The sequence below is a fragment of the Saccoglossus kowalevskii genome, chromosome 19, assembly GCF_978046115.1.
Source record: "Saccoglossus kowalevskii chromosome 19, keSacKowa6.1, whole genome shotgun sequence".
In the NCBI taxonomy this organism is placed as follows: Eukaryota; Metazoa; Hemichordata; class Enteropneusta; family Harrimaniidae; genus Saccoglossus; species Saccoglossus kowalevskii.
In genome coordinates this window covers 28,589,003-28,603,920 of record NC_140659.1, presented here as the reverse complement: position 1 = coordinate 28,603,920, position 14,918 = coordinate 28,589,003, and the positions used below count along the sequence as shown (strand labels likewise).

The window sequence follows — 14,918 nt, the reverse complement described above, 5'->3', positions numbered from 1 at the left end:
AATTTCTGTATGCAAATGAGAAGCTAATGAGGAGCCTCGTTTTAAAATACACAAAAATAAAGTTTCCGTAGACTGAGTTTATAAAACACATTTTTTCACTTAAAAAAATTATAATTCATGCTTAAAGACATAAAAATTAATAATATTTGTGTATCAATTGATAATTTTAGGCGTGAAAATAGCAGCCATTTCACAGGCACTTTAATGTTGATAACTTATATATGATTGTATCTACTGCAGAGCAGTTCCACTGAATCCATATCTATTTCGTAGTCATTGGAACAGAATATAATGATCGATTATGTTGAATGCTGCACTATAGTCTAACAAAACTAGAACAGCTTCTTGTAAAAGAGTGGGTCATTAGAAATACGGAGCAGCGCAGTTCAATTAGAGTGAAAACGGCGATAAGCAGATTACCTCGACGCGAACAGGTTGTTGGTCTGTATGTAATGTTTGCATGGCAGAATTTTTTTCAATACTATTTTAAATAGGTACGGTTGATATTCTTTAAACAAAAGCAGCACATAAAGCTGGAAGTTCGTCGTGATAACAAGCATTTGGAAACACCCTGGTACTGCGATACACATAATTTATGTACAAATATTTAACACTGAAATGTCACTGTTATTCTTATATCAATACCTATTTCTTTTTCAGGCATATATTTGGTATTGGGTGACGTTAAAATTTATGTATGCTAAGCACGGATGGGATAATCGGTTAGTGGAGAATATGGTTCTTCTTAATTTTTACGTACAGTCTTAGTTGTCTTTCATTTTGAAAACACGTGTCATGTACAACTACTTCACAAACACTTAGTTTTTTTCAAAACGCAGTATAATGTAGTACTGCCTATTTAAAATATCACAAGCATTTGCCAACATGTCTCCTCACTCAGTTTCATCTTCCAATCAACCGAAACAAATAAATGATTTTTTCTCAAATGAGTCCAAGCTAATTGGAGTTTACGACCAAGACAGGATGAAGCAAAAGTTCGTACTGAGGCGTATCTGTTCCGATATATATATCTACTATATATGACGTCATTATGCTCGTGCTTGGCACGGTAGTGAACCATAGAAAACGTCGTCAAAGCACAGTCCCAGTGTTTATAGGTTATTCTTTGCTTACTATACAACGTGGTGCATATGAGCTTTTCTACTATCTCAAAGACATTCTTTCATATTTAAATTTACGGGGAATTCACTACCATGCTTCATCAACAATAGAAACCACTGGTTGAAACTGGGATCTGTATTATGTGATTCCTTGTTGTATATTTTTATTGTCTGGTGTCTTTAAATACAACGTACATAAACGAAACATCGTGTTCTTTGTTGACGTCGGAGAACACAGTTCAAAGACGATGAACCGGCTTTCCATTCACCTGTAGTATATATTAATGTTTTGTTTTTGTTTCCATGACTACGTGGACCGTACCATTTTCGAAGATATAATAACATAACTAGTCATTTTGAATTTTGTTTGCCTTGCAATTAAATAATTTCTACAAATTATACAAATTTGTATTTGAATGCTTATAGTAACTTAATCGGTCTGATAAACACACTGAAAACAACTGAAACGTTTACGACCAACCGTTTATTGAAATAAAAGAACGTTCCATTATAATGGAGGCCATATAAGGTGTTCAACTAAACTGAACTGTCCAACGCGTGGTCTTGTTTTAGATGCGTATCGTTAAAGCCGACAGAGACACGTAAACAGGAAAGGTTCGCGTTTTTGTGACAATAAGGTAAGTACATGCTTGCACTTGAGTGATCACGCGGCAAACTATTTTCAATAGGTCTTATTTTGTGCGTTGACATTGACTTCAGAAAGCACGGACGTTTCGTTAACCGAAGAGGATAACTATTCTATATATTGTAATTGATACGTTCAACCATGGTAGTAGTAACATTGTAAGTACACGATTTAATCGTACAACGTAAACTTGCAATTACCAAGTGACCTTCGTAGCGAGTCACTTACAAGACGCACCTGTTTGATTGATTGGTACATATCGCATGTTTCATATTTACATTAAAATTTATGTTTTGTCATGAGGAAAACATCTTTTTCCAATTTCCGAAAATAAAATATAGGATTTGTTCAAAAAGCCGATTTTTCACTGGGAAAATTAAGATAAGGGTTTCAAATTATACATGTCGCTTTCACTGCAGTTTAAAGAGACGTGACTCGAGGCTATGACATAGAGTCATAACGTTCAAACAAAGAAATCGTTGTAAGACAGTTTGAGTTTTTCAGTTGGGAACTACGTGTAAATTATTGTAATCCTCCCATTCTATGGTCACGTGATTTGCGACCTAAAATAGTCTGAAAACCTACGACATTGTACACAGGTTCAAAACAAATGACCGTGAACATGAACTGTAAATTAGATTACGAACAGCAACAATGTTGTCATTTTTGAAGCGCTTGGAAATGATTATCAAGTCACGTGACAATTGACGCCAACAACATATTTAATATATGTAATTAAATATATTGTCAATTATTAAAAACGAAGCAAATTATATCTCGATAAACTAATCATGATTTTATTCTATTTACAGGATAGATAATTTCAAAATGAGGACAAATGAGCTCATTACGTTTGCGTTGGTGTTTCTGTCGACATGTAAGTACTTAAGTCACTGTTTAAATCGGGGCGAATTTCTATAACGTAACAACGGTGTTTTATTTGTTTTAATCTTTCTAAGGTCTATGGTTTGACTAATGTTATATACACGAATTATAATCTCACTCGCAAATAATCCCATCAATTGTGCCACTATGTGGATTGCGAGCACTTCGTCATTATATTGTATTGTCGAACTTTAATAATGTAATATCACGTACTGGGTGTTGGCTGTTTGAATAAAACGTCTTTAACATTAAAATATAAACGTTTGCATACTACCAAACACATTCCGCTGTGTTTCATATGAAAAGCCACAGCTGTCTTATGTGTATAGATGACTTTATATGATCCACTGTTCTCATTATATGATGCGAGTATCAGGGGGAAATTCTTCTCCTGGTCGGGGTTTCTCCAACACGTGTCAGGGGTAAATCTCATCTGTCTCTATATCGTTGTGGACACATGTTTATATGATGTGAACACGTTTTTATATGACATGAACACACCTTTATACGATGTGAACCTATGTGTATACGATGTGAACCTATGTGTATACGTTGAGAACACATGTTTATACGATGCGAACACACGTTTATACCATGTGAACACACGTTTATACGATGTGAACACATGTTTATACGATGTGAAAACATGTTTATACGATGTGAAAACATGTTTATACGATGTGAACACATGTTTATACGATGTGAACCCATGTGTATACGCTGTGAACACATGTTTATACAATGTGAACACACGTTTATACGATGTGAACCCATGTGTATACGTTGTGAACACATGTTTATACGATGTGAACACACGTTTATACGATCTGAACACACGTTTATATGATGTGAACACGTCTTTATACGATATGAACACACCTTTATACGATGTGAACACATGTTTATACGATGTGAACACCTGTTTATACGATGTGAATCCATGTGTATACGTTGTGAACACATGTTTATACGATGTGAACACACGTTTATACGATCTGAACACACGTTTATATGATGTGAACACGTCTTTATACGATATGAACACACCTTTATACGATGTGAACCCATGTTTATACGATGTGAACCCATGTTTATACGATGTGAACACACGTTTATACCATGTGAACACATGTTTATACCATGTGAAAACATGTTTATACGATGTGAACACATGTTTATACGATGTGAACACGTCTTTATATGATGTGAATATACCATTGCATAATGTGCTCCACTGTTTTCTAAAACCAAAATGAAGATTGAGATCAAATCTGGACCCAACTACTACTATGATGCAACAAGGAGTTCATTGAGAGCATGAAGAAATCCCCGAGACTTGTTATGCCCCCGAGCTATGTAACCACGGCGTTTGGTGAACCCGATGGCGGGAGAAAATAGAATACTATTTGAGGGGCAAACACAATCTTCTTCCCGCAGGTGACTACAAATAACCCACGATTAGTACAGGACACCACAGACGCGTACAAGTAAATCATTCCTACAGTCAACACGCACGTGACACTGTGACTTGCTTTGCAGTCTGTTGCGATTTCATGAAAAAATAAATATAGATTTCGTAAACGAGGGGTAAACGCGAAAGTCATGTGACCGAGAAATCCCAACAGACTTGCCGTAGGTGTAAGCGCCCTCACATTACCGGCCAGATTCGGGCTTGTAAATTTGTATATACATACGTCATACGGTGGGTGGAGCATCAACGAAATTAATGGCGAGATGAGTAAAACCACAGTGCCGGGGTTTTCTTTAAACCTCAACTAAGAAACTCACCACAGCGCCACCAAGTTTTTTGGGATTACGCGATCACAGGACTTTTGCGTTCACCCCTAGTTTACGCAATTTATATTTGTTTTTCAAGAATTTGTCATCGAAACAACAACAGACTGCAAGCAAGTCCACAGTGTCATTGATGTATAAACTACGACAGGTTATTTAGTTTTCGATTGTTTCTGAGAAATGTATGTAAATCGTAATATGTCTTGTGGTTTCAGTGACGCAGACGTTCGGATTAGACTGCGTTTCATGCACCACAAGTGATATGGATGACAGTCCTTTTACTTGTTTCAACGCGCCATCTTCTGAGATCGATATCGAAGGTACCGTGGGTGTACAGTCCAGTACGTGTGATAGTGGCGAAGTATGCAGGGTAAGCGTGAATAAACAGTGCCCTCCCATTCTATGTTACAGGAGAATTCCATATCACAACTTCATCTCAAGTGGCAAGTGTATTATATCGCCATTGTATGATATTCATGCAGATTCGAATCATTCGAGCTTTCATTCAAGCTATTTAATTTAGCGGCGTTATATTACTCCTGGTACAACAATGGCGTTCCTTTTATCTTTATAAATATTTACAAATTTCACAATTCAAACTGAAACGAGAGGTTTTCTTGTCAGATTGATAACATGATTGAAACGTTTTCAGATGACGTCGTTGCTTACTGCGCTCGTTGATTGGCTGGTTGAATTTGATTTATCTGCCATTAAAATTTGAAAATATTTATAAAGATGAGGGAATATGGTCAAGAGTATGCATGTTTTGACTTCATTTTGCATAGCCTTGTCATAAAAAAATATTCTGGCTTCAATTTCCTTGCGAACCTTGAGAGAGTATTCCCTCCAATGTTTAAAATACTCTGTTTAAAGTTGACAAGTTGGCAAGTTGACCAAAAAACGATTAATTAGTATTTTTGATATTATTATTCTCTCCGTATACGAAAAAAATGTCTCTTTCTGACCACATGGAAGTCACTGCTGTTCTTTTAACGTGTTACAGGTAGTGGCGTATTATGGTGACAATGGATTGGAAAATCTAGAACGAGGCTGTTTTGATTCGGAAACATTCTGTGGAGGAAACACTAACGTTGCCAATGAATGTGACGATAAACATGGTAAGCATGGAAAACTGTTTTTTTTTTTTTTTTTTTTTTTTTTTTTTTTTTGTATGCAGTTCCGAGGTAAACGCGTAAAACCTGCAGTGGCGGCGGCACGGGGGGTGCAGAGAGGGCCATCTCCCTCTCGAAAAATGTTGGGGGCGTCACCCCTCCAAAATCTAGCTGAAACCCTTGTGTCAGGAAAATCTACCCAATGCAGGAAATAGCGTTTCAGAGAGTCTATATTTTAAAGGTTGGTGAGCAGATCTCGCCCCGTGCAAAATGTCGTGCCGCCGCCTCCGAACTGATACAGTAGCACAATCCTCGGGGGCGGACATCCGGGCATTTTCACTGCCTGGCAACCCTCGGCGGTAAAAACAAAGGCCCAAAACTCGCAGAAAACGGTACTTTAGGATGACTGTTGAGACTCCTCTGAACAGTGTAACAAGATTAGCCCTACGTGTGTAACATATATAAATTTGGTTGTTCGGGATTACTTCAAAGTTGAGTTTGTGTTTATTTTCTCGAATTTTCACCGGCTCGACTGGCGTTCCACAGCAGCGCGCACAGAGCCCATAGAAATGCATGTACAGTGGTGCGCGTCGTAGCAACGTGGAACGTCTTGTGACGTAGCTCCGCCCCCGAGGATATGATGATTTGATTTCTAAAATGAATGGCGCCCTCCGCGTCATTGTTTTGACAGAAGGGGGGTGGATTATTCCCAATCTGTACTATCCTATATTGTATAAATATTGAAATTTGTCAGGTCAAAGAGTTATTATGGTATGAAATTAGTATGGATTAACACGCCATTTGCATTATACAAAATGTATAAGGGGAATGATTTGAATGCAGTACACGTTCATGTAACTAGCGCCATCTATCGACGAATCGTTTTCGCGATATCGCTGGCGCCTGGCGGAGCCGTATTGTTGGCGGAATTTTATTCTGTAGTCGTTGTTGAGGGAGTCGCTATATTCCAAATGACGAACGACTATACAACAAAATACGATTGTCGCTTTGAACGACATTGCCTGTATTAAATAACATCGATAGGTGCTTTGTATGTCCAACTTCGGTTTACGCCATCTCGTACAAACTACCTTTTACGATCTGGTACTCATTACTCTATGTGATGTTCTTCAACGTGTTTTACGATACAATGCACAGAAGTTTTTTTTTATTTGTCACCTTTTTGCCTTGTCTTAAAACTAATATGTGTGAGATCATAAACTATGTATAACTGTCACTCATTGTTTTGAATTTCAGCAAACTGCTACCAATGTTGCGACGAAGACTATTGTAACACTGATGTTCCGGACACAGCTGATACGATTCCTAAGTTGACCATCTTTGGTGTTTTGACCACCAGCATTATCTCTATTGCGTTAGTTGTAACTTAGTTGAACACGCTAGTGATGGCTGGTCGGGTGGATCTAACTTTAATATGTACATTAGTGCGATACAGGACTAATGCCGAAATCATGAATGAAAGTGGAAACATTATGAATTCAATTTTCAGTATATTAATCTGTCCCACGCAGTCTGACACCAACTGGAGATGAAGAAGATAGGTCGTTAGTTCACTTATGAGAGAAATTGCTGTGTTTTTGCAGATTGTTTTAATTCATGTAATTCGAAGCCACACTTAACCAAATGCAGGCTAAGCTCCAAAAACAGCACATATACAACTAGAAGATTAATAGACACAAGTGGCCGCCGGACCTCTTGAGAGCGAGAAATCCACAAAATACGTTCAGTTTCCCTTGTCATCGCGACACTCTCAATCTCAAAAATCTGCCTCTGTAGTCTTTTGCATGATATTTAGCATAACCATATGTCCTATGACCTTTTATAACCCAATTTATACCGCAAACGTGATTTGTCGGCACAATATCACGTGGAAGTATCACATGGAAAACCAAATATGGAGATATGGATGGAAAACAGTGCCATGTTATTCAAAGTTTCACATGGTTCTTTATAATTTCTCCCGCTCATTCAAGTTGCTACTTTTAAAATACGTAAAACACGGACAGGGTGGGGTGATTTTCCTTGTAGATATGAAAACCACAACATGGTTCACAATTACTGCATATAGGTTTACTTTTTAACGGGGATACATGATGCTTAAAACATTTCGTATGTACATATTGTAATGTTTAGACAGTATGCTGGGAATATATTTTTTATGAAATGCAATTGTGGCCAAACTCCGAATTCTGATTATATCTTCATTTAACAATCATACAGTGTTCTACGATTGTACATTGTCCAAACTTTATAAAACAATTAATTATTGTACGATATATGTTTTTACCATTTTACAATTAAATAAATTTGCCAACGTCTCTATTTTATATATGTATGTTACACTAGAAAACGTACATTCAGGCGTACATTTATTTACATTTTTTTAATAGAGATATAATAAGCGTTTATTTTTTTACTTGAATTCTACTCAAATAATCATGTATTTCAATTCATTCATTTTAACATTTATTTACAGTTTTTTTAATAGAGATATAAGCGTTTACTTTTTTATTTCAAATCTACTAAACAACGTTGAAGTACAACCTGTGTAATTTTTGATCGTCAAAAAACAGATCGAAACCAACACACATCAGCACAAAGATATATAGGTTCGTGAACACGTGGTGAACACATCCAAAAATATAAAGTTCAGGTCAGTCTTCACACTTTACCCATAATCCCTTGTTGAAGAATCAAGTTGGTGGACTATATAAATTGATGAAAAGTTTAAAGCGATGGAGTCAAACTGATGGAGTCGTCACCTGCGGATGCGTCAGATGACCATAGCATGTCATTGTTTACAAACAATCGTCTACCCATGAGCTTTTGCGTCGCTTGAGACTCAATTCTCACGCGTGCGCAGGTGACGACCCTCCCGCTTTAATATTCAGAAAATGAAAAGTAATATAAAACAAATTGTAAATTGCATTTTCTTACATTTGCCGAGCTTTTTCATCTGGGAGTATTATGTTGTCAGCATTGACTTTTTCTGTAATTTCAGAGTCTATTTTGTGGTAGACAGCAATACGCCATATGCTTTATCGACCATTAATCTTATCATTGTGTGCTCTTCAATGTTTACCTTTGCAAATTTTCTTTTTCTTTTTATTAATTATAATTTTTATGTAACAACCCTGCTTTCATCAATTAACTGTTACTGTACACTGACCGTCCGTACAACACGGTATGAACAGATTGGATCATGATGAAGCGGCCACTCATAGCCTCAATCCCAATATGGCGTCATCTTTTGCAGGTCAGTGTTGTTATCGGATAGAATCTAAATATATTTACTTTACAACTTTGCCATCCAGCTGTATATGATAAACGTGTTTCTGTTAGTACTTATGTACATAAAGTTCATTTTCTGACGTTGTTGTCAGACAGCACTGGGATGCACGATTTGCATTTTAAAACTATAATATTTGACAATTTTCGTGGCTATTATATACATGCATGTTTGCTGTGCTTGCTGAACCTTGAATGCTGGACCACAACCAACCACATGCTATTATAAATGGGAGTTTTTTATTAATGTATTTAACGCCTATATGACGTTACCCCATGCGGGAATTGCTATTGGTATCACAAGTCAATAGAGGTCCGTTCATGTACCTTCCAAACTCTTGCAATCTTCACTCATTCATTTTTATCATGTGATGCAGTGGCTACAAAATCACACAACTCAGTCATGACCCAAAATATGCATCACAATTCGGTTGCCATGGCAATAAGGATATTGGATGGAATACGCAACTATTGTAAAATAGGGTCATTGTAGAGATAAGTACTTTGTAAATGCGATAGAAGTTTGCGCCCCAGAGTTCTTTCATATATAGTAACCCCCTAATCATTCATTAAGTTACAAAATTCGAAAATCATGTGATCGAAATATTTGATGTATATCGGTTTATTGAAAGTAAGAAATTGTTAAACATACAGTAATACAGTTTATTACGATTGCTATGAAGAATATTTAGTGTTAATATAAATCTTTGTACACTGATGACTCCAGTATCGTTTCATCATTGATTATACATTCTCATACCCTTATATGGTATGCATCACGTGATGTATCATCAGCACAATTTATTCCTTTGCCATAACATTATCTTGCAAATATTCTGGTCTAAATACATTGAAGTGATATCCCTATTATAAACAAAATAAATAATATAAATAATTAAAAATGTACTAAAATTAAATTAATTAATCATTAATTGTGACTGCATTACATGAAATCATAGCATTATAAGCGTTTTTTAAATTATAAGACGCTCGACTTATTAATGTCGTGCACAATACTCCTAAGTTAGTTAGGTTAGTTTAGTACTAAAATGAAAAATATCTTCATCTATTAATGTTTATGAATAGTTTCATTTAAAGTGGGGGAGTCGTCACCTGCGCATGCGTCAGATGGCCATAGCGTGTCGTTGTTTACAAACAAGCGTCTAACCACGAGCCTTTGCGTTTTAGTGTGTGTTGTTATCTTTGCTTCGGACTCAATTCCCGCGCGTGCCCAGGTGACGACCCTCCCGCTTTAAACTCGTCAATTGAACAGTTTCAGAACGCCTTTCTTCTATCATTACGTAACATACACATACCAGTCTCCATATGTGCGTTAGCATATATCTATGTAGTTATGTGAGTGATGTAACTGGGAAGATAAACTCACCATATTTTCTCTCGGCCTTGAAGCAAACTCCATAATATTTACCCTCTTCAACAACACGCGCAAATGCTTTATTCCACCATTGACGTAGAGGACTCCCTTTACGCATGACCAAGTACGTGTCAGTGTCACTGCAAATGAAATTCTGGCCAACAGGTTTTATATCGGGAAACTCTTCGATGTCAGTAAACAGAAAAGCCGCATCAATCTAAGTAATTTAAAATAAAAACAAAAGTGTGCACTTTGATGTTGGTGTTGACCTTAACCCTCGAGATAATGAGGATGTATAACAAAAAAAACTTAAAAACAACTGAACATATACATCACTTTGTCTGTTTCATCGTAGATGAAGGTCAAGGTATATGAGAAGGAAAATGTCTGTCCTCGTTGTTGTTGTCGTTACCTTCGTTACAAAAACTTTTGATGTGATTACACTAACTCAATCATTTTTTTCAACTTATAACAAACTTGGATTAAGGAGTTTGGTATCTCGACCAAGTTTGATTTTGATTCGTCTTCTACCAACATTTCTTGTGGATAAAATAACTCAAACAATTTCATCTGTTTATCAACCAATTCCAATTTTGGTGTAACTAGCTAGTGCAATTTTCAGCTGTGGAGTAGAATTTAGCTGAAATAAAACATTTTCTAGATGCAGAAATAAATGGACATATTTATACCTTTGTTAATGAGAACCAGATGTTCGTCGTAAGATGATCTCAATAATCTGCCAATTAGATAAGTGGAGTAAACTAAGATAAGTAGTTTCCCGCCCTTTTCAAATTTGACTAGTATTTTATTTGTGGATATATATATGTATATATATATATATTACTGCATTAGTATTTGGGAACTTTTATACAATTCATTTTATATAATTCTATAAGTGACATTGAGATTAATACAGTATAGGTTTTATTTGAGAACACAGTCAATATTTGTCAAATTTGGTTAGATAATGTTACATTATTTTAGGAACTTTTATATGATTTATGTTATATTATTCTATAAGGATATAGAAATTATTACATAACATGTAATATTATTTGGAAAACATGAATATTAATTAATTTTGCAAGTAATTATAATGAGTTCATTGTTCTGGTACATTTTAGTCAGAATTGTACTTTTCACACAAAATGTATCGACATACTGATACATTTATACTCACTTTTGTAAAGAAACTTTGTCCATTATTAGTTTGTATCATTTCATTCATTTGTAAATTAATCTCGATTCTCAAAGCGCAAGGTTGTAATAGTTACGCTATGTTTTCAAAATACACGATCCAAGTTATCCATCGGGAATGAGTAAGGCATATGTTGAATCAGTAATATAACAATTTGAGACAAATCTAAAAGTTCATGCTACATATGTTTTCTACTGGATTTTGCTCAAATTTAACAAGTAAACATAAATTTATCACATGCGACGTACCTCTTTATTTCGCAGCATCTCGGCTAACTCAAACGCGCTTGATGCGTAGAATTTATGGCCTGGCAAGATGGAGTCCTTCTCAGGAGTATGTTTCACAATACACTCTTCGTCCGCGGCAAAACCGCTCAAAAATCCTAAGATGAAAAGACAAAATTTAAATGCAAAACTAACAAATGAATGAATGAATGAATGAATGAATGAATGAATGATAATAAATGAATGCGTTGCTGCATTCAAATCACATCATTAGAGTATTTGTTGTCATGCCAACCAATATCTGTGACAGTTACATTGAAATTTTTCTCACCTATTTTTCTGCCGAACGGATTCTCGGGCTGGAAGTTTAGTGGATTTCCTTCCAGTACATACATTTGTGCCATGTTTGCGCTGTATTTTATGAATGGATCAGAAAAGTCAAATACTGGGAGGCGTTCAGGAACTTTGTAGTAAGCGACGCATGCGTCGTACCATTCTCCTAGTATACCTATAACATATCATACAATAGAAGTATATATAATTTGCGAAATATGACGTCACAAGCAAAGTTTGTGTAATACAAGAATAGTTAACTGTACCTGGTCCTGCTTGCATTCGCTGGTTATCTGGATGTTTGTTACAATTTTCAACATCATCGTACATTAGTTCACAGTGTTTACCGGCTTCCTCACAAACTGCAAGTATAGTGAAAACAATATCAGTATGACCATATAACAACACGCAGCAGACAAAATTGTATATGTGTACAGCGTTCTAGTTGTAAAATTCGATTATTTATCTAGTTAAGACGCGTAGCACATTAAAAATATTGGAAATTTTTCATTCTCGACTAGACAAGTACTCAATATGTTCAAAATACGTTAGTATCTTGTAGTATCCTTTCGGCTCCATGTAGCATTACCTCAATTATTTCATTTGTATCATATCGTAACGTATCCATTATCTATTAGTTTATGTTCTTAGTTTTGTATAGCTGCTAATTAAAACTGTTCTAGACTGTAATCACCTTAAGTTTGCAAACTGCACTTACAAGGCGGTCACAATAATAATGTGTTGGTACATACCTTTTTTTATAATATCTACGTACACCCCGGCAAGGTTTCCATATTTATCACTGGGAATCAAATAATATAGCACAAATAACCCACATAAAAATAGTTTGTCGCTCGGAAATAAATGCAGTTGAATAGTCTTGCACACACGTACGTGAGAGCAGCATAGGTGAGCAATATTGTTTCAATTAAAAGACTGTGCTGTATTAGTTAATAATTAACTTACAGAAATCAATTAAATAAACCCTTCATGCCAGGTTTGTATATGATAGCGAAAATATTAACATATTTACATATACTCGTAAGGTGAATCGGTCCAGAGATGCAATGCAAACGTCCAGACACGATTATCAACGTTGCCTTCTCCCTGTGATTCCTTTTGCTTATCTTTGACTTCCTTTGTACTTATTACAATTGGGTTATCTGGCTGGGACAGATATTCAGCGCGGACTACCTAATGTGAATTTAACAAAAATAAAATGAAAATAACGAAAGGAAGGCACTGAAACATTGATGAAATGCAGAACAAAATAAAAATACGAAACACGTGGTATTTAAGCATAATGTCCTATTACCCATACAAAACGTTGAATATATCCTAAACGTCTTATTGTAAATAACAAGATTAAGTATCACTCACGAACCCCATTCCGTCTAGTCTTAGGCGCGTTTATTTTCTTGCATTGGTTGATGTGCATCTGTGTTTTTGTTCAGTAAATAATAGTAAATAAGGGAAGTCTATTCAGAATAATTTGAAGTTACAAAATATGAATCGATTTCCAGACCTACGAGGTATATAGTAGTCAAAGAACTTAATATAAAACCACAGTCAAATTAATGAGACCAGGGCCATATATTCATTAGTAGTTCCTAATAGAAATTTAGTATCCAAATTGACATCGAGGTTTCCTGAGGTCATCTTGATATTTATGTTTGTTCACAATCTGACGATATCTAAACACGACGCTCTGACGCTCTGAGAAAACCCTCTGATTAAAAATAGTTTTTAAGACAGAAGACCCATGCTGTGAAGCGTTACTCTATTGCGATTATAGCATGAATTCCGGATTACTCGCTGACATACACGACTATTTAGCGAACACAATTTGGTGTAAATTATTATATGAATTACCTGTTTCTGCTGCTGACTGGCTTCTCCAATGGGCAAACCAACATCTGCATAACAATGATAGCACGAATTATAACCTACCCGTGTGATGTGTTGTTCATATCAAACGTCACATTAGTCAAACGGTACATGACAATAAAAAAACGCCAAAAACTTACTATATAAGATCACTACCAGAGAAATAATTCCTATAGTTTTCGTCATGTTGAAATTTAGAACGGCGATGAATTCACCGGGAACAGATTTCGCCGAATACAACAGTTCACAGAGGGTAAAGGCTTGGGATATTTTGCCTGACCGATCACGCGAAATTACATTGTGATACTCATGAATTATCATCTACCTCATCACTGGACTTTGGTTGGAGCAGTGCTTATCTGAACTGCGTTCTGATTTCTTGATATCGTACTTGACAGCATAATATGTACTATTAAAATAGGTGATTAGGAGATTTGATAATAGTTCAGTAATTTTGATTTTTTTTAAATCTTTTAAATCGCTGCTTTTATTTGTGTTTTTGTTTATGTGTACATATGTACATGTGTCAAGTAAGTGAACCTATGTGTGTGTTCGAACAGTTTCTAAGTTACGTGACGCACATAAGTATTGAAGCAGTTGACATCAACTATTCAAATTGCGGCAAAATCGTATCCAATGAAATGAGAATTAAATTGTAAAAAATTACAAGTATGCGATACGTTGCGCTGCGACGTGTTGTGTTGTGTTGTATCGTATATTTTTATGTATTGACAATCAATAAAGGATAATAATTGTGTTTGTAATCAACTCTCTTACAGTCGTCTTAACGCATAACAAGTCTTTTCTTGTTATATACAAGAACCCCTGCAAAAAACATTAGGGTTAGGGATTTATAGTTATAAATTATAATACACTTCGCATTAGTAATTGAGAATTCCAGCTTGACAGGTTACAATGTGGTCGACATGATTCATGTCTTGTACCTAATTACAAACGACATGTATATATCAGTTAATTCAATTTGTTTTGTGATTAAATTTATCCCATTATTGGTACGGTTTTATTCTTTAACA

The 14,918-nt window shown here is 35.6% G+C and overlaps 2 protein-coding genes and 1 long non-coding RNA gene across 3 annotated transcripts; 1 reads left to right on the top strand and 2 right to left on the bottom strand.

Moving 5' to 3' along the window:
• The first annotated feature begins 1,684 nt into the window (after positions 1–1,684).
• Positions 1,685–7,392, top strand: LOC146731461 (uncharacterized). The gene is made up of 5 exons (XM_085494099.1): positions 1,685–1,759; positions 2,580–2,644; positions 4,662–4,816; positions 5,450–5,564; positions 6,816–7,392. Exons 2-5 carry the CDS (start codon positions 2,596–2,598, stop codon positions 6,947–6,949), a joined length of 453 nt encoding a protein of 150 aa, XP_085350225.1. The 5' UTR covers positions 1,685–1,759; positions 2,580–2,595; the 3' UTR covers positions 6,950–7,392.
• A 2,079-nt stretch (positions 7,393–9,471) lies between these two features.
• On the bottom strand, positions 9,472–11,722 carry LOC144348088 (uncharacterized). The gene is made up of 3 exons (XR_013419777.1): positions 11,689–11,722; positions 10,255–10,459; positions 9,472–9,731 (listed from the first exon to the last, which is right to left on the bottom strand). It is a non-coding gene; the product is annotated as an uncharacterized LOC144348088 (long non-coding RNA).
• A 199-nt stretch (positions 11,723–11,921) lies between these two features.
• On the bottom strand, positions 11,922–14,207 carry LOC144347812 (uncharacterized). The gene is made up of 6 exons (XM_085493783.1): positions 14,025–14,207; positions 13,870–13,913; positions 13,031–13,191; positions 12,750–12,799; positions 12,264–12,359; positions 11,922–12,172 (listed from the first exon to the last, which is right to left on the bottom strand). The coding sequence occupies exons 1-6, from the start codon at positions 14,203–14,205 to the stop codon at positions 11,922–11,924; spliced, it is 783 nt and encodes a 260-aa protein (XP_085349909.1). The 5' UTR covers positions 14,206–14,207.
• Between the last annotated feature and the right edge of the window lie 711 nt (positions 14,208–14,918).

Excerpts from the sequence above, each read along its gene's own strand:
- LOC144347812 (XM_085493783.1), bottom strand. The coding sequence starts at position 14,205 with ATGATAATTCATGAGTATCACAATGTAATTTCGCGTGATCGGTCAGGC. Across the intron at positions 13,192-13,869 it reads CCAGTCAGCAGCAGAAACAG|GTAGTCCGCGCTGAATATCT; the intron begins GTAATTCATATA and ends AATTCACATTAG. Across the intron at positions 12,360-12,749 it reads CGTAGATATTATAAAAAAAG|TTTGTGAGGAAGCCGGTAAA; the intron begins GTATGTACCAAC and ends CTATACTTGCAG.
- LOC146731461 (XM_085494099.1), top strand. The coding sequence starts at position 2,596 with ATGAGGACAAATGAGCTCATTACGTTTGCGTTGGTGTTTCTGTCGACA. Across the intron at positions 2,645-4,661 it reads GTTGGTGTTTCTGTCGACAT|TGACGCAGACGTTCGGATTA; the intron begins GTAAGTACTTAA and ends TTGTGGTTTCAG. Across the intron at positions 5,565-6,815 it reads TGAATGTGACGATAAACATG|CAAACTGCTACCAATGTTGC; the intron begins GTAAGCATGGAA and ends TTTGAATTTCAG.